At 32.3% G+C, this 16,467-nt stretch overlaps 2 protein-coding genes and 1 pseudogene across 2 annotated transcripts; all 3 read right to left on the bottom strand.

Annotated features, from left to right (window-relative positions):
* Positions 1 to 399: 399 nt before the first annotated feature.
* Positions 400 to 5,943, bottom strand: LOC112717116 (pyrophosphate--fructose 6-phosphate 1-phosphotransferase subunit alpha). Its single transcript, XM_025769219.3, has 19 exons — positions 5,550 to 5,943; positions 5,225 to 5,397; positions 5,025 to 5,137; positions 4,649 to 4,723; positions 4,438 to 4,551; positions 4,286 to 4,353; positions 4,052 to 4,135; positions 3,740 to 3,793; positions 3,555 to 3,635; positions 3,365 to 3,458; positions 3,207 to 3,280; positions 2,512 to 2,622; positions 2,371 to 2,415; positions 2,232 to 2,288; positions 1,788 to 1,892; positions 1,578 to 1,694; positions 1,371 to 1,474; positions 903 to 1,068; positions 400 to 798 (listed from the first exon to the last, which is right to left on the bottom strand). The coding sequence occupies exons 1-19, from the start codon at positions 5,637 to 5,639 to the stop codon at positions 670 to 672; spliced, it is 1,854 nt and encodes a 617-aa protein (XP_025625004.1). The 5' UTR covers positions 5,640 to 5,943; the 3' UTR covers positions 400 to 669.
* Positions 5,944 to 11,400: 5,457 nt separating this feature from the next.
* LOC112718390 (cytochrome P450 71D9-like) lies at positions 11,401 to 13,553 on the bottom strand. The gene is made up of 2 exons (XM_025770160.3): positions 12,489 to 13,553; positions 11,401 to 12,162 (listed from the first exon to the last, which is right to left on the bottom strand). Exons 1-2 carry the CDS (start codon positions 13,395 to 13,397, stop codon positions 11,533 to 11,535), a joined length of 1,539 nt encoding a protein of 512 aa, XP_025625945.1. The 5' UTR covers positions 13,398 to 13,553; the 3' UTR covers positions 11,401 to 11,532.
* Positions 13,554 to 13,794: 241 nt separating this feature from the next.
* LOC112717112 (cytochrome P450 71D9-like) lies at positions 13,795 to 16,152 on the bottom strand (annotated as a pseudogene).
* Between the last annotated feature and the right edge of the window lie 315 nt (positions 16,153 to 16,467).

Genomic DNA, 16,467 nt, shown 5'->3' with positions numbered 1-16,467 from the left:
ACAACGATATTTATCAATACAAAAATTTAATTACTAAATTAATTATCAATATAAAATATATATTAAAAATAAATTAAACAATATATACATAAGAATTAATTTAGTTTAGTGCTTGAATTTTGATATCCCATATATTTTTGTCATTTGAAAGAGAGATGAAGGGATTAGGGAACAACACACATGGTTAATTAAACCGCGTTCATAACATGTTCACGTTTCTTATCTTCCAATATCCAATTTTATCTCTTTAAAATTTCTTAAGTTTCATCAACTGTAATCAAACACGATACTAAATTTTAATCTCTAATGATTTCTCATTTCTGCCCAAGTTAAACTAAACAAAACAAGTGAATTACTGTTTTTTCATAAAAAGTTTGTAAAAAAAAAAAACGAGCTCACTTGAAACAAAAAACCAAGCTACATTGTCCAAGAATGTGTTATGTCACGTAGAAGCCTCACTCACTCAAAAGAATCAACCCAGGTTATGTAGTAGTACCGTTATAGAGCCAAAACTTTTGAATACACTCGCAGCAATCTTTCATGTTGACAATGCAACATGTCAGATTTTACACTTTTATTTCCAACCATCAACTAGCTACTTAAAATGAAAAAAAAAAGTGTAAAAAAAAAAGGCAAAAATGGCTACATCAGAAAATTGAGTACATGTTGTCACAGAGATGACAGGTTGTTGCTCGAAGATGCAGACATCGCGGCCAGAACTTCCGTGACGGATCCCATGACGCTCAGCGCTGCTTTCAGTACCTCTTGCGGACATCCCGGCTTTACAATTGTTCGAACCTGAAACAAGAAGAAGAAAACAAATCAGATGAAGCACAAGCTTGAAGATTTCATTATGAAACACTGAATAAGATAATTATGTCTTAAAAGGTTCTTGCACTGACTTGTTCTAGGTACTCCTGAAGTTTCTTGATGCGACCCATATAGTCCTGATCTTCAACAGAAAGACTTATGGGCTTGGCATCCGCACCGGGGCCTTCGAACTGAGGCGGACCCGGATTTCTGTAGATATCATCCATGAGGAAGCTTGTGGCATTTTGTCTCAACAGGCTGCAACCAAGAAATCATTGTGCATCAGATTAGGCCCATCTTAACTATCAAGAACTTAGATCACATAGTGAAAGGGAAGTTACAATCATGAATCAAAACTCCATCTAAATAGTCAACCTAATTGCAAATATAATTTTTAAACTATTGAGACTTAAATTAGGTCAAACTTTATTGGATCCAAATTCCGAAAGTAAATTAAATCTTATGAAATCAAATAAATAAACTAACTAATCAATAGAATTAACAAAGAAAATTGTTCAATCAATCAAACATTTATGCCGGGATGCAATCAAAAGTCTTACTCATATGCTTTGCCTCTCAAATCCACAGTAGCTGGATGAATGGCAGGTTTTCCAATTGATGTGGCTCCAGGATTTGGAGACCAGCGCTTCACTGTCATCATAGCCTAAAGTGCATCGCAAACAAACGAAACAAGTGAATATTCACCATGACCGATGGTATCAAAATCAAAGTGTTTGTTGTCAGGAAAAGAACAAAGGAATACATACTGTGATTGGTGCAGCACCACACTTCCACTTGTTCACAGGATTCTTAAGGTTAGTTACAGTTGCCATGTATCCATTTAAACCGGCAGCCAGTATGTGGTAGCAGATGTGTCCGAGAACCTAGAATAATATCGAAAAGTTGTTAATAAAATAGGGAAACATGAATAGATGATGCTGATCAGAAAGGGTCCTAAAGAAACCAAATCAACTTACATATGCATAGTCACAGTCAAATTTCGATGGCAGAGATCCACGAGCTTGGTAACCAAAGAAATGGCAAATTGCGTTGAATTTCTTCCCCTTGTAAGTGCCTTCTTTCTGTCGATAACATCCAGGCAGAAAAGGATAATTTACACTTCATGTCACTAGGAAGCAATTAAGGCCCAAGAGTCCAAGACCAGGTTACTTTTGGCATCAAGGATCAAATTGGAACCAACTAGATAGGAGAAAGTGCAATTCAAGGTCAAGCCGTGCAAAACCAACTCATCCTTGATAATTTCAAATCAACACTAATATTTTGGAAAAGCATCCACCATATTGTTTACAAGGAATCTGACTCATTGCAGTGGGGAACACCACAAAGGAACAGACAATCAAATACATAACACTTCAAAATATAAGGAATAGAAGACAATGCAACCGAAACAATAACCATACCTGACGCTTGTTTATCTCGGCCTCCACAAGGTATGCTAGTAATTTCTCGGTCTCAATCTGCAAGATATTAAAAAGAAGACATGAAGGGACTAAAATTCTAACAATTTATCTAAACAACAAATCATCTGTTGATTATTACCTGAGATAACTGTGCAGAGTCATCTGATTCAGGGTAGAGGAGTAGCTGCAACATTAATATCATTGTTAGATTTATCATTACCATTACACATTAGAGCCAAATTTACACAAGGTCAGTTTTTAACATGACAAATGAACCAACCTGCTTCCTAATAAAGGGTGGAAGAAATTCAAACAAAGCAGATGCCCATGGTGAAAGCTGAGAAGATATCTTGTCAGTGGGGACACCTTGTCTGAGTAAACCATGAATTTCCTGAGGAACAAAAAGATGATAGAGGTAACATTAAACTCTATCATGGAAGACAGAAAAACTGTAATGATAACAGCTAAGTTAACATCAATGACATAAAGGGTGTTTGGAATGGGGAAAAACTGTAATGATTTGAATATATATTGAATTGAGTTGAAATGGTTTATAAATAAAATTGTGTTTTGAATGATATATATATATATTGATTTAAAAATCACTTACTATCTTTGGAAAGCATCAAAACTAAAATCTATTTGATTTGATTTAATGATTTTACTAGTTTACATTTTTCTCTTTATCCTTCTGAATCCACCAATATAAGTATATAACAACTGCAGATATAGAATATATCAAGAATAAAGTAAATCATTTTCCATCTAAATCCATCAAAAGTGATAGGATTTTAAATTACAAACTACAAACACTGAAATTTTATTGATTAGTAAAATCAATTCAATTCCTTTATAATTGTGTTCCATACACACTCAAATGGTACCGTCATTTTCATCAACAGTATACAAATGCATATAAATTATTCGAAATGTTTCATGCCCAGGTGGGCCAGACTGCTGAGGAGGGGGAGTTACCTTTAAGAGTGCATACACTTCAGGAATGCTCTCAATTAGTCCTTCCGGCAGGAGGATTACTCCGTGATATTTGTCTGACCAAAGACAAAGGAATATGGATCTCAGAAATGAAAGGAAATAAATAAAGACCGAGTCAAGGAACTGCAAATAATCCACACCTTGCTCTGCCCTAGCCTGAACTGCATTACAAATCTGTGTTGCAATATCAAAAAGGGTAAGCTTTGATGCGGCAACCTCCTCACCAAGAATAACCTGCACAGATACATTATTAAAGTATAGTTTGTCAGCAAGGAACTATAGCAATTAGCATGATCAGCCATGAAGGATGCAAGAAAAGAAAAGACTAACCATGTTTGGATGGGACTGGAGGGTGCACTCCAATGCAACATGTGATGCCTTACGTCCCATAAGACGGATGAAATAATAATACTGGAAAAGAAGATTTCGTCAGAAAGGTAGTGAGAAGAAAACTAACTAGAATAAAGAGCTTACACAAGCAAACAAAATATAAACATATGAATGTGCCTCTTTACCTTCTCTGCAGAGAGGGCGTCAGTGCAGACATTGCTGATGAGTTGAGAATTCACCTAATTATACAGAAACAACATATAAAAATCAATTGATCATTATTTCATAGTACAATCTTCCAAGCTGACATGGCACAAAAGTCATTTGCCTATCATGTTGAAAACAAGTTGTCCACTGTTGCATTTTATAATAAGTGATATAATCAACACTACAAGCTTCTGAATAGCAACATATCTCCTATAAGAACCATATTAATTGTGCTTCATCATACGTTGAAACTTGAGAATCATGCAAACTGAAGATCGAAGGACAAGTACCTTGCAAATTGTATCAAAACCAACATTGGTTTCAACAAACTGGTTCTTAAGATCTCCATTCAAAGTTACAGGAACACCAACCACCTGCACAATCCCAAATACCTTAGTCTTTTATGATATAATAAAAAACTGATGAGTTTCAAACCAATCAATTGGAACAACAAAATATATTATCCCATTGTTTCGCACATAGGTCAACATAATTACAAAAGTCCAGAGAAACCAGTAATATACCTTTGTGGGGCATTTTGCTACTGCAAAAGTTTCTGCAAGCTGCGCAGCATCCGTGTTTGATGTCACACCTAAAATATTATACATCTCAATGGTTAGAAACCTCTTTTGGAGCTCAAAGTTAAGCAACATATAAAGTTCCAACAAAGGTATACCCCCAATGATAACAAGGCTATCAAGCTTCAAACTATTGCATGCAACAAGTGCAGCATTAACTTGTTCGGTTGTCCTAATCTGATCTTTTGTTCGTCCAAGCAAATCATAACCACCTAGAAAATTAACAGCCATAGAATGATAATAAGTGAAAAATTTTCAGACAAACAATTGAACCAGTAATAGCAGCAAATTTTACTTGTCACAACCAACCTTGATTTTTGTATGTTGAGAGAATTTCGTCATTTATCTCAAGATATTTCTGCGCAAATAGACCTTCCGAACCACCTGCATAATGAAACAAGTGCACTCCAATCTAGTTACTCATTTTCCCAACAGATACTCTATTTTACTTTAAGGTAAAGATAAGTACTCTTTAAGAATTACACTGCATAAAAGTAACAAACACATAAAGTGTATGCATACCTAATTTTACTCAATTGTACAAAAGTGATAACTTTTATATTAGGCTAAGATAAGTACATAAAATTATAAAAAACAAGGACACTAAAAGTAACATCAATACACAAAGTTCATATATTTTTAGTAAATAAACAGAAGCTTAAAAGAGATCCATGATGAAAATTACCAAGGAATCCAAGCAAGACATTTTCAGGGTTGTGAATCTTGAGTGCACTGTAAAGACCCCAAATAACATTGTGTCCACCAGGAGACTGTCTCCCACAGAAAACAATCCCCACCCTGCAGCAACCAACACCAACAAAGATTCAGAATCATAAGAACCAAATCATTTAAGAACAGGATTGATGAAATGATTGGAAAACTGACCTGATAGGTGGATGCTCAGTGATGATCTGAGCATCAGGGACCTTAGCAGTGGCTCTAAGGAAGTGAGCCAAAGGCTGTCCATAAGTGTTTGGAAAAGCCCTCCTTATGGTTGGGTCATCAGCTGGGTCAGCAGTGGTGGTTGCATCACCAAACTCAACCCTCACAGTGGTTCCCTGAAAGAATTTAAAATTGAAACCAAAAGGGTCAAATCAACCCCCATTTCCATGCAAATCAGAAATAAACAAATAAATAAACTTTATTCCAGAGAGAGTAAATTAAGAATTGTTAAAATGAGATCTGATGAGAGAATAAAAAGAGTGCGTACCTGTAGGCAAGGAGGAATCTCTGGCTCATATAAAGATCGAATCTTTTGAAGATCTGAGAGCTCTCTGGGAATACCATAGTCAGAATCCATGGATTTCACAATATTCCTTGCTTTGCTTTGCTTTGCAGCGAGAGAATATAGAAAATGAACAAAAACAAATGATGATGATGTTGTTGTTGTTGTTGGTAGAAGAGTGTGTGTGATGTGTGATAGTGTAACTGAGGAGAGTGTTGGGTACCCTTGTTTTTATAAGAGAAGAGAAGAAGAGAAAACAGAAGACACCTACTACTACGACCTTGGTTTTATGGTTTACCCAACTTTCTCTTCAAATTCAAAACCAGTGACCCATTTCAACAACCTAACAAGCCCACCGGATTCGGGTCCTTTATCCATTATCCGAATATTCTCTTCTCTCCTTTTATTAGCAAGAACCCATTCACGCCTTTGGTTTCTCTTTTTTTTTTTCTTTTCCAACATAAACTATTTATTATATATTATTGTAGTAATTTTTTTTAGTTGTCTACCGTATTCCCAATCCAGCAGAGTAAGGACTAATTTATCGCGAATTTGAGTTCATTTAAAAAAACACTTGTTTAAGCGAACGAATAAGTTAACCACTCCATAAATCCAAATTAGTTATTTACAGTAGTAATTTAAAAGATATTAAAATTAACTAATCATACTAAATATATGTCAAAATCAGCCAATAATATTGTTAAAAACAATAGACTAAACGGGAGAAAGAATTTATGTATTTAAATTGTCTAAAATTATACAATATAAAAAGGTATTTATATGGGTTAAAAGAATCGTAATAATAAAGACCTAATCTCCTATAATAAATATTCAAATATACTAAATAATACTAATTGATCCTTAATTATATTCTAACATCTTCCTTCAAACTCAAGTGACAATTTGATTTTGAAACTTATTTAAACAATGAAATAAATGGAAAAAAACCGCATAAACTAATAAAGCGAGTGTGCAGACAGAACAGGCGGAAGGAAGCGTAGACGGAACTGCCGCTTGTCTGAAGGAAGCGCCGCTTGTCTGAAGGAAGCGCAGACGGAACTGCCACAAGAGAACACAAACGGAACTGCCATGAGAGAACGCAGATAGAACTGTCAAAAGAGAACGCACACAGAACTGCCGAAAGAGAGTGTAAACTATATGATTTCTTCATGAGAACAGGTAAGCAGCGGATGACAATGGTGTTTGATCATTCAACTCGAAAAAAATAAAGACAGAAAGAACAGGCTAGTTAGTGAGGTAAAAAGTATCAAATGAATGACAAAAGGTAAGGGAAAATGGCATATAAAAAAAGTGTAAAAAACTACTGTGCAACGCAAGAAAAACAATCGAGGAGGATACCATGATAGAAACAAGAGAATTGTGTATTATTGTTGTCTAAAATGATACAATATAAAATGATATTTATAGGTGTTAAGAGAATTGTAATAATAAAAACGTAATCTCCTACAATAAATATTCAAATATATTAAATAATACTAATTGATCCTAATTATATTCTAACAAATATAAAATATATATTAAAATATAAAATATGTATTAAAAATAAAATAAATAATATATGTATTTATACACAAAATTATAATAACTATTTTTGAGTAGAAATAATATTTTTGAAAATCAACTCATCTTTAAATGTTTCTTATTCAATATTATACTCTTTATTAATGAATCTTAACTCTTAATTTATTATATTTTGTATTAATAATTTAAATTTAAAAATGTTTGTCTCTCTTTTTTACCTTAAATATCAAATTATATTTTCAAAAAATAGTACACTTTTTTTTTTAAATACGTTAACATTTGCCTAAAAGTTTTTCAAAAAGATAAACAACTAATTATGAAATATATTCTATTTTTATTGTTAAAGATCAAAACCCCAATTACATAATTAAAAAACAAAATAAGCTACAATCTATGGTCTCATGGTTTAAATTTTGTAATTTATTCAACCTACCGTTGTCAGCTTTTTGTCATATTCCAGGGTTGAACAAAAGAAGGGTGCAAAGAATTTGTATTTATAATTATTTTCCAATAAAAGAATTTTTTTCCCCCTCTAGAATGAAGAATATTTTTTGCTTTGGGAATAATTGGTGCGGTATGTTGGTGAATATGATTTTGGACTTTGGTGCCATGCCACCATTAAGCTGATGAAAGGGATTTGGACAAGTTTTTGTTGAATGAAACTTAGACTTATGCTAGATAGTGTTGATTTAGAATAATAATATAAAATATAATTTAAATTGACTCAAGTGGTATATTAAAATATGATTTTCATGAACTTGCCAACTGCTTTTTGCCATGTATATCATGATGATTAGCACAAAAAGGTCTTTCCAAAACGAAAAGATTAGGATGGAAGAGGAAATAAATAATGCAAATTGCAAGTTTAAGATATTGTTTGCATGATTTGGAACATAAAAATTATTTTTTTTTGGTGGCTTCATAAAAATTATTTTGATATAATGTAAAACAAAACTAATTATTCTATAAAAAGTTAAAATTAATTTGTCAGACATGTTAATATAGTTAATTTTTTTTGTTATTTACGGTATTTGTCAAGTACTGATCCGTCGTAGATTGGAACTGAAGTAGACAAGTAAGCTCACGATTCGACCAACCCAAATTAATTAAACATAGTTAATATAACTATCATTAATATAACTACGTTAAAGAAATTTAAATTTTGAAATATAAAATAAAAAAAGGGTGGGAACCAATAGTCAAATAATCAATGTTTATGATTTTTTATTATATTTTTTCTCTTCATCCTGTACTCTCTATTATTTTATTTTATTCCTATATTATTTTGAATTAATTAACATTTTGTAAATGTAAAATATGTTTGATTTAGTTTTTTTTAAATCGACTAAAATAATTCAATCTAAAGTTCTAAACTACAAAAACTTATATATCAGATTATATTGGATCAAATAAGAAAAAGAAAATTGAATTGATTTTTACTTTTAAAAATCTAGCTAGAGTTGTTATTTACCTCCTTCAAATTATGTTCATACCTAGAGTCGTATATTTTTAATGAATTATTGAAATTATTTTTTAATAATCAAAGTCAATTATATTCTTCAGGAATGTTGACTGCTAGAACTCAAAAGATAATAGTAAATAACTAAAATGTGTTTTTCTTTTTGACAAATTGCGTAACATTATGGTTGATTCCTTCCCAAGCAACGAGAAATTAACATTCTACGCCATGGTTTTTGGTGACTTCCAATTATGTGATTTTTTCCCCAGCCCAAAACTAGGGACTAAGTTAAACTTGAGAAGAGAGATTTAATTTTCTCTGAGTTGAACAGAATAGTTTTATCCCTTTCCTTACAATGCCTTCTGTTGTTAAAGCTAAAGCATCTAGAACTGGAAATCAAGGTAAAGCATCTAGAAGTTAATAATATTAAAATGAGAATAAAAGTTTTAGTTATTTTTTTTTCAAAAAAATGGAGAAAATCATTTGACACAATTGATTTGATAAATAGAATATATAGAAATATATACCAAATTGCTTAACTATACCCATAAAAAAAATTAATCTCAAATATAAATGTTATATTAATATGATAGTCAAAAATTTTTCTTCTAAAATCTCCCCCTCAAACACAAACTGTATTCATTGAGATATCACATCTAATTCAAAATTTTAAGACAATAAATTATTGGGTTTCTAATTTTATAAACTTCCCATTTTTCTTTATTTTTTTCGATGTGAAACTAATTTCATACTAGAATGAGACCCGCGCAATACGCGGGACGGTAAATTAATGATAGTATATAATAATATTAAAAATTGTCATGTTTTGTAGAAATAAATTAAATATGTGTAAATTGAAGCTAAATTTAAAAGGTGTTTTATTTTAAATAATTTGTAGTACAAAAGATTTGGATGTTGGAGTTGTACAAAGTGACATTTTTATTTGGTGGTTTGATTTTTGTATTTGTTTTAGTTAATGGACTTACCTCCTTTTTTTGTTTGTTGGTTGTTAGAGTTGGTGCTTTCTTCTTTTTGTCGTAGGTTCTTGTGAAGACATGTTCTTTATGAATTGTTAAGTTTGATGCACTTTCTATTGTGTTATTTGGTTCCATCTTTGTATGTATGTTCTTCTTTATAAGATGTGTCTTGAATTTGTATGGTTTTCTTTCTCTTTAATCTCTTGATGAGATGGTGCTTTAATGTCATTATTTTTCTGAAATGTCATTAGATTTGAAGAAGTTGTGCCCAATAAGTTTTTTGCGTTGCCATCAAATAGTACAAAAGTTGTTGTAACACTTTGATCTAAAACTTTTAATTGAATTCTGAACCTAAAATAAGTATTGGGCTAGCAACTAATAATTTGATAGATGAGATTATGAAAAGTATATAGAGTTACCTTATTGTTGGATATTGTAGTGTTTGATTACATGTGCCACAAATGTAATTGTTTCTTTTTTTTTTATATGCTTTCTTCTAACCCTTTTTACATTTAATATAGTTCCGTCCTAATTTGTCATCAATTTCGTTTATAGTTGCTAAAATTGTGAAGATCTTTTCCTATTCCAATATTCAATTTATGTTATTATTAGGTATATGGTATTTAAGTAAGTATGAATGTATGATGCATGTTGTGATTTTTTTGTCATACCTGATCATTAGATTCTCATTACAGTTCGGAAATAAATTTTTTGTGCTAAATTTGATGTTATGTGAAGGAATAGTGATAAGAGACTTATATATGTAGTTTAAATGGTATGAAACTTAAATACTTATAACGTAAAATTTATTATGATTAATAATATTATTATGACATTTGTAATATTGACGTTTATTACCTTTAGTGAGTTATTTATAAAAATTAATAAATTAATTGTTGCGGTTATAAATTTATTGTATTGTTTATAAGGGTAAGATATAATAAATATAGGAATACGAATTCGATATATTTGGAGGTTACAAATTTATTGGATTCTATTTTTTAGTTTTTTATTTGTATCTAATATGAAAATGTATGTCTAATATCATATATTTTTTGGTTTCGTTTTGATACTCTTTTAATAAATTTGTTGTTTTTTAGTTTTCAAATATTCTTTTCAAAATTTATATTGGTAAAATAAAATAGAATTTGTTTTTAATAATAAGTAAAAACTACAATAATAGTTCTTTGTACCTAGTGTTACTTCTAAAAATTAAAATGATTACTTTTTTTACCAAAGATACAGAGACTCGAACTCGCGACCAATATGGGAGACTATGCCATTTGAGGTATAATTCATTGGCAAAAATTAAAATGATTATAATAAATATAATTATAGTAATAAAATATAATTTTTATTTTTTAAACTTTTAATTTATAAATTAATTGTTGCGGTTATAAATTTATTGTATTGTCTATAACGGTAAGATATAATAAATATAGGAATATGAATTCAATATATTTGGAGGTTACAAATTTATTGGATTCTATTTTTTAGTTTTTTTTTATATATTTTATTTTTTTGCTGATTTGGAAATAATAGTTGATTTGGCAAGAATTGAGTGGTTGATTCTAAAATTGTGCCAAGTAAGCAATATTGCTGACATGGCATTAGTAGGAGAAAAGAAATGTCTCAAAAGTAATATGGTGCATGCTTATGTATCTACTTTTATATATTAAGAATAGATTTTACTCCTGACACTTGTAACGTTAACAATTACCACTCACATAATCACATACAGGGCTGGTTTCAAATGAAGCAAAAAAAACCCTTCTCAGAATCTCTCATAAAATTACACCTAAATTTTATGGCTAATTAACCATGGTTGAATTAAAAATCAACTCATCTAGCACAAGATTTGAGAATATTGAAGTAAACATCTCACACACATTTCATTAATCAGTTTGTATTATTCATGCACATACAAATCTATATAAGCAACATTCACAGCAAAATCTCTTCATTTCAAAAGCTATAGCTTCTGGTTGTGTTATTTATGTTGTTCATGCAAATAACAAGAAGCAACAGGAACCAATTGCAGGTCATCTTTTCTTCTAACAGTAACTCCAAATTGCTCAGTCATGTTCAAGTCCTCACATTTGACTCCATTAGGAAGCTCCCAATCAAAGTGATACAGCAAATATGCAAGGGCCAGCTCTACATTTATCAAGCCTAATGTGATGCCTGGGCATATTCTTCTTCCAGCACCAAATGGAATGTATTCAAAATTGCTTCCTTTGTAGTCAATGCTACTATCAATAAATCTCTCTGGATAAAACCTCTCTGCTTCACTCCAGTACTTTGGATCTCTTCCAATTGCCCAAGCATTCACAATCACCTTACTTTTGACAGCTATGTGATATCCATTAATCTCACATGCTTCTCTGCATTCTCTTGGAATCAAAAGTGGAGCTGGAGGGTGTAACCTGAGGGTCTCTTTGACCACTGCTTTCAAATACTTGAGTTCATCCATGTAAGTCTCATCAACACTTCCACTCATGTCGAATATCTCTCTCACCTCCACCTGTGCTTTCTGCATTACTCTTGGGTCCTTCATCATCTCTGCCATTGCCCAATCTATAGTAGTTGATGCTGTCTCACCTCCAGCTCCAAATATGTCCTAAGAAGTACATAATGATCAATTAGTTTATTTTTGATGCACTGACAGTGTAAAGCATTTTACATACTCGTGCAATCACATCCGTTCTTTTGGATGACTCGTCAATGTGAGATGTAGTTATTTTTACTGATGTGACATTACGTAATTAGATGTACGTGTAAAACTACTTCACACTAACAGTGCATCAAAATTAAATTCTGCGAACATATCCAAGGGGACACCTGAAAAAAATTATGCAAACACTAAACTATACAAGAGGGAAAAGTAGCTATTTTACAATTCATGCAAAGATATATTAGATTTTACAAATTTTTTTTAAAACTTACCTGTATGATGGCTTTAATGTTATCTGTAGTTATGCATATATCATGGCTGGATGCATTACAACCCTCAAATTTTAGTAGAACATCCACAAGATCATGATCTGATTCATTTTCACCTTCTCTGGCTCTTAACTTTGCCTCTCTGTGCTCATTGATGATGTTTTCCAGTATTTGATCACTTTGTCTTTGAAGCCTCTCAAGCTTAGGCCTCAAGCCACTGACAAGTTGAAGCCATTTGGAAGAAGGAAACAAATCTCCTAAATCAAAACCTGCAGCAACCATTGTTGCTTCTTTTATAACTGAAATGTATTTTTCTTGATCTTTACATTTCATGCCAAATGCAGCCCTGGAATTGATTGTGTATACTGATGAAAGTACTTCTTCAGTGAGGTTGACAGTTGATCCTTTCGCCGATGCAATCCTTTTTATGAGATTGGTAAGCTCTTCTTCTCTTATTGGCTGGAATGACTTGACCCTTTTGGGGGTGAAAAGCTCCAACATGCAAATCCTCCTCAGCTGTCTCCAATAATTTCCATAAGGTGCAAAAACTATATTTGTTGAACCATAAGACATTATTTCTGTAGCCAGAATTTTAGGCCTTGATGCAAACACAACATCATGGGTTTTCATTACTTCTCTAGCATATTCTGGTGAAGAGATAACAATGGTTGAGATCTCTCCAAGTTGAAGTTGCATCAATGGTCCATATATATTGGCCAAATCTCTTAATCTTCGATGTGGTTTGGATGTAACAAGATGGTGTATGCTTCCTATAATAGGTAGCTTCCATGGCCCTGGGGGTATGTTTGCAGTTGACTCAATTTTCTTGAGAGTCCTTCCAATTATCAGGGCCAAAACAATACAGACTATGAAGGTGACAAGAGCTAGCAAGTCAAGGATCAGAGAATCCATGGAGCAACACAGATAAAAAAACTAACAGCTGTTGTTTGATGAGTTGAAAATTACTGAGGCTTTGGTTTCTGCTTATTGCTTCTTGTTTTAGCCGATTTAGTTCTCCAGCAACTAAGAAGACTTGGTAATTTTCGTTGTCTGTTTGCTGCTTTGTTATTTCCGTTATATCTATTGCTTAAATTGTATCATATGAAGAACTTGTCAGAAAAAATATATTAAAGTATCTTTTTTAATAGGCCCCTCTATTAGTAATAATATACTAATACGTTTTAGTACGTTTAATTTTGATGTACTGATTGTGTAAAAAAGGTTCATGAAGGACTTCAATCATGTATTGTTACTTTAGCAGAAGTAACTACTTTTCAAATTCACAACTTGAATAGTCATTTGACACAAACTAATTTATTTAGATTACATTTGCAACAAACTGATTCAGAAGTGATCTATGCTAGAATCTATTGTCACTCTAGATTTTATTCACTAGAAAGTAAACTCTGCTGCAAGTAGCAATAATGAAGGTAGCTTTATTTCAGAAGCAGATAACAAATATCAACTTCCAACAGTTGTACTTGCATATGGTTTATGCTTCAAGCAATGGATAAGAAGCAATGGGAACCAGTTGCAGATCATCTTTTCTTCTGACAGTAACTCCAAGTGCCTCAGTCATGTCCAGTTCCTCACTTCTCATTTCACTGGGAAGCTTCCAATCAAAGTGATACAACAAATATGCCAGGGCAAGTTCAACATTTATCACGCCTAATGCGCTTCCGGGACACATTCTTCTTCCTGCACCAAATGGAATGTACTCAAAATTGTTCCCTCTATAGTCAATAGAGCTATCAAAGAATCTCTCTGGATAAAACCTTTCTGGTTCACTCCAGTAGTTTGGATCTCTTCCTATTGCCCAAGCATTCACAATGACCTTACTCTTTTCAGGTATGTGATAGCCATTTATATCGCATTCGGATCTGCATTCTCTTGGGAGCAAAAGAGGAACTGGAGGGTGTAATCTGAGAGTCTCTTTGACCACTGATTTCAAATATTTGAGTTTATTGAGGCAAGTTTCATCAACACTTCCTTTCTTATTGAAGTTCTCTCTCACCTCAACTTGTGCTTTCTTCATTATTGTTGGGTTCTTTATCATTTCTGCCATTGCCCAATCTATTGTAGTTGCTGTTGTCCCACCACCAGCACCAAAGATATTCTAAAAAGTAATTATTAGTGATGTTAATCTAATATGGAAACAAATATGCAAGCACAACTAATAATAAGGTTACCGGTTTATTATGTCATGAATTTCTTGTGAATAAGTGAATTTTAATAGAAGAAAAAGTTAAGTATCTCAGTCTAGTACTATTGACAATTTCTAACTGTATTTCTCTGCAAATTCAAAGCCTTAAGAACTATTCATGCTTCATTTTGCACATAAACTGATGAATATATTTAACTATTTATAAACAACTATACCCATTATTTCTTGGAAATAACAAAATGGTTGCTCTTATTTACAATATTTAACCATTTAAGTTCACAGGGTAAGTTTCACAAATTTCTCTCTTACTGTCAATTACCAAGTGTATTATCAAGAGATGTATTATTATCCAAATGGATTAATAATAAAGATAACCAAATGGAATCCAACATAGCAGCATGAAAAATGACTATGCTTACCAATATTATAGCCTTGATATTGTTACTAGTTAAGGAGAAATCTTGGTTTGATCCATTACCATCCTCAAATCTTAAGAGAACATCTAGAAGACCTTCAACTTCACCTTGTCCTTCTTTGGATTTTGATGACTTTGCCTCTTTATGTTCATTGATGATGTTTTGCAGTATCTGATCCGTTTGTCCATGCAACTTCTCAATCTTAGGCCTCAAGCCAGAGAGAAGTTGAAGCCATTTAGCTGATGGAAACAAATCTCCTAAAGAAAAACCAGTCCCCACCTTCGCCAATTCTTTCGCCAGCGATATGAATCTTTCTTGATCTTTGAATTTCATGCCAAACGCGGCCCTTGAAGTGACAGTGTATATAGTTGAAAACACCTCTTGAGTGAGGTTCACAGGAGATCCATTATTATTATTTGTTGCAGCAATGATTCTTTTGATAAGACTAGTGAACTCTTCTTCTCTTATCAGCTGAAATGAATCGACACACTTTGAAGTGAAAAGTTCCAATGTGCAAATCTTCTTAGCTGTCTCCAGTAGTTTCCATAAGGTGCTAAGGCTATGCTTGTGCAATCATATGATATAATCTTTGCAGCTAGAATCTGAGGCCTTGATGCAAAGATCATGTCATGTGTTTTCATTACCTCCTTGGCATACTCTGCTCAGGAAACAACAATGGTGAAGATCTCTCCAAGCTGTAGATGCATCAAAGGTCCATGTATTTTGGACAAGTCTCTTAATTTTCGATGAGGCGTGGATGTAGCAAGATGGTGTATGTTTCCTATGATAGGTAGCTTCCATGGACCTGGGGCTATGTTTGAGGTTGAGTTAATTTGATTGAGATTCTTCTTCTTCCATAGTTTAAGTGCTGCAAGCATGAAGAGGAAAAAGCAGAAGAGTGTTGGAAAGTCAAAGAGTAGAGAATCCATGGTGCATTAACCAACTAGGTATTGTTAACTCTACCAGACTAGTACTATATATATGATTAACTAAGTATTCTTAGGCTTTCTGAGTTTGAGATTTCATTAACCTGTTTCATTTTTTATTGAGAGGTTTTTGTCAAGACTTGCTATTTGAATATTTGCAACAGGAGGGTGGTTGAAACTACTGTATCTTTGTCTGCTTCTATCGTTTCCTTGAGTGGAATCTTATAAAGAATCTTCAAGTTTATGAACTTTTATGAGTCTTGACTTCTTTCTTCGTCTTCTTTGGCATGACAATTTTAATACAATATTAATCAAGGTTAAATTAGATTATTAAAAAAGAAAACTTAGTCAATCTTAATAAACACATATATAGTATTCGTGTTCTATATATCACTACTTATAACTACAAGAAGCTAACAATTATCATTCAACTTATATATGGACAATTTTTTTATTTATAATAACCAATGAAAAAT

The sequence above is a fragment of the Arachis hypogaea genome, chromosome 10 (assembly GCF_003086295.3).
Source record: "Arachis hypogaea cultivar Tifrunner chromosome 10, arahy.Tifrunner.gnm2.J5K5, whole genome shotgun sequence".
Taxonomy (NCBI): Eukaryota; Viridiplantae; Streptophyta; class Magnoliopsida; order Fabales; family Fabaceae; genus Arachis; species Arachis hypogaea.
The sequence above is the reverse complement of the archived record's forward strand: the minus strand, read 5'-3'. Positions and strand labels throughout refer to the sequence as shown.

Coding starts and splice junctions, on each gene's coding strand:
- LOC112718390 (XM_025770160.3), bottom strand. CDS start 13,397: ATGGATTCTCTGATCCTTGACTTGCTAGCTCTTGTCACCTTCATAGTC. Junction 12,163..12,488: donor ACATTAAAGCCATCATACAG/GTAAGTTTTAAA, acceptor TGTACTTCTTAG/GACATATTTGGAGCTGGAGG.
- LOC112717116 (XM_025769219.3), bottom strand. CDS start 5,639: ATGGATTCTGACTATGGTATTCCCAGAGAGCTCTCAGATCTTCAAAAG. Junction 4,724..5,024: donor TGTCTTGCTTGGATTCCTTG/GTAATTTTCATC, acceptor TTCATTATGCAG/GTGGTTCGGAAGGTCTATTT. Junction 1,069..1,370: donor TTGAGAGGCAAAGCATATGA/GTAAGACTTTTG, acceptor TCTTGGTTGCAG/CCTGTTGAGACAAAATGCCA.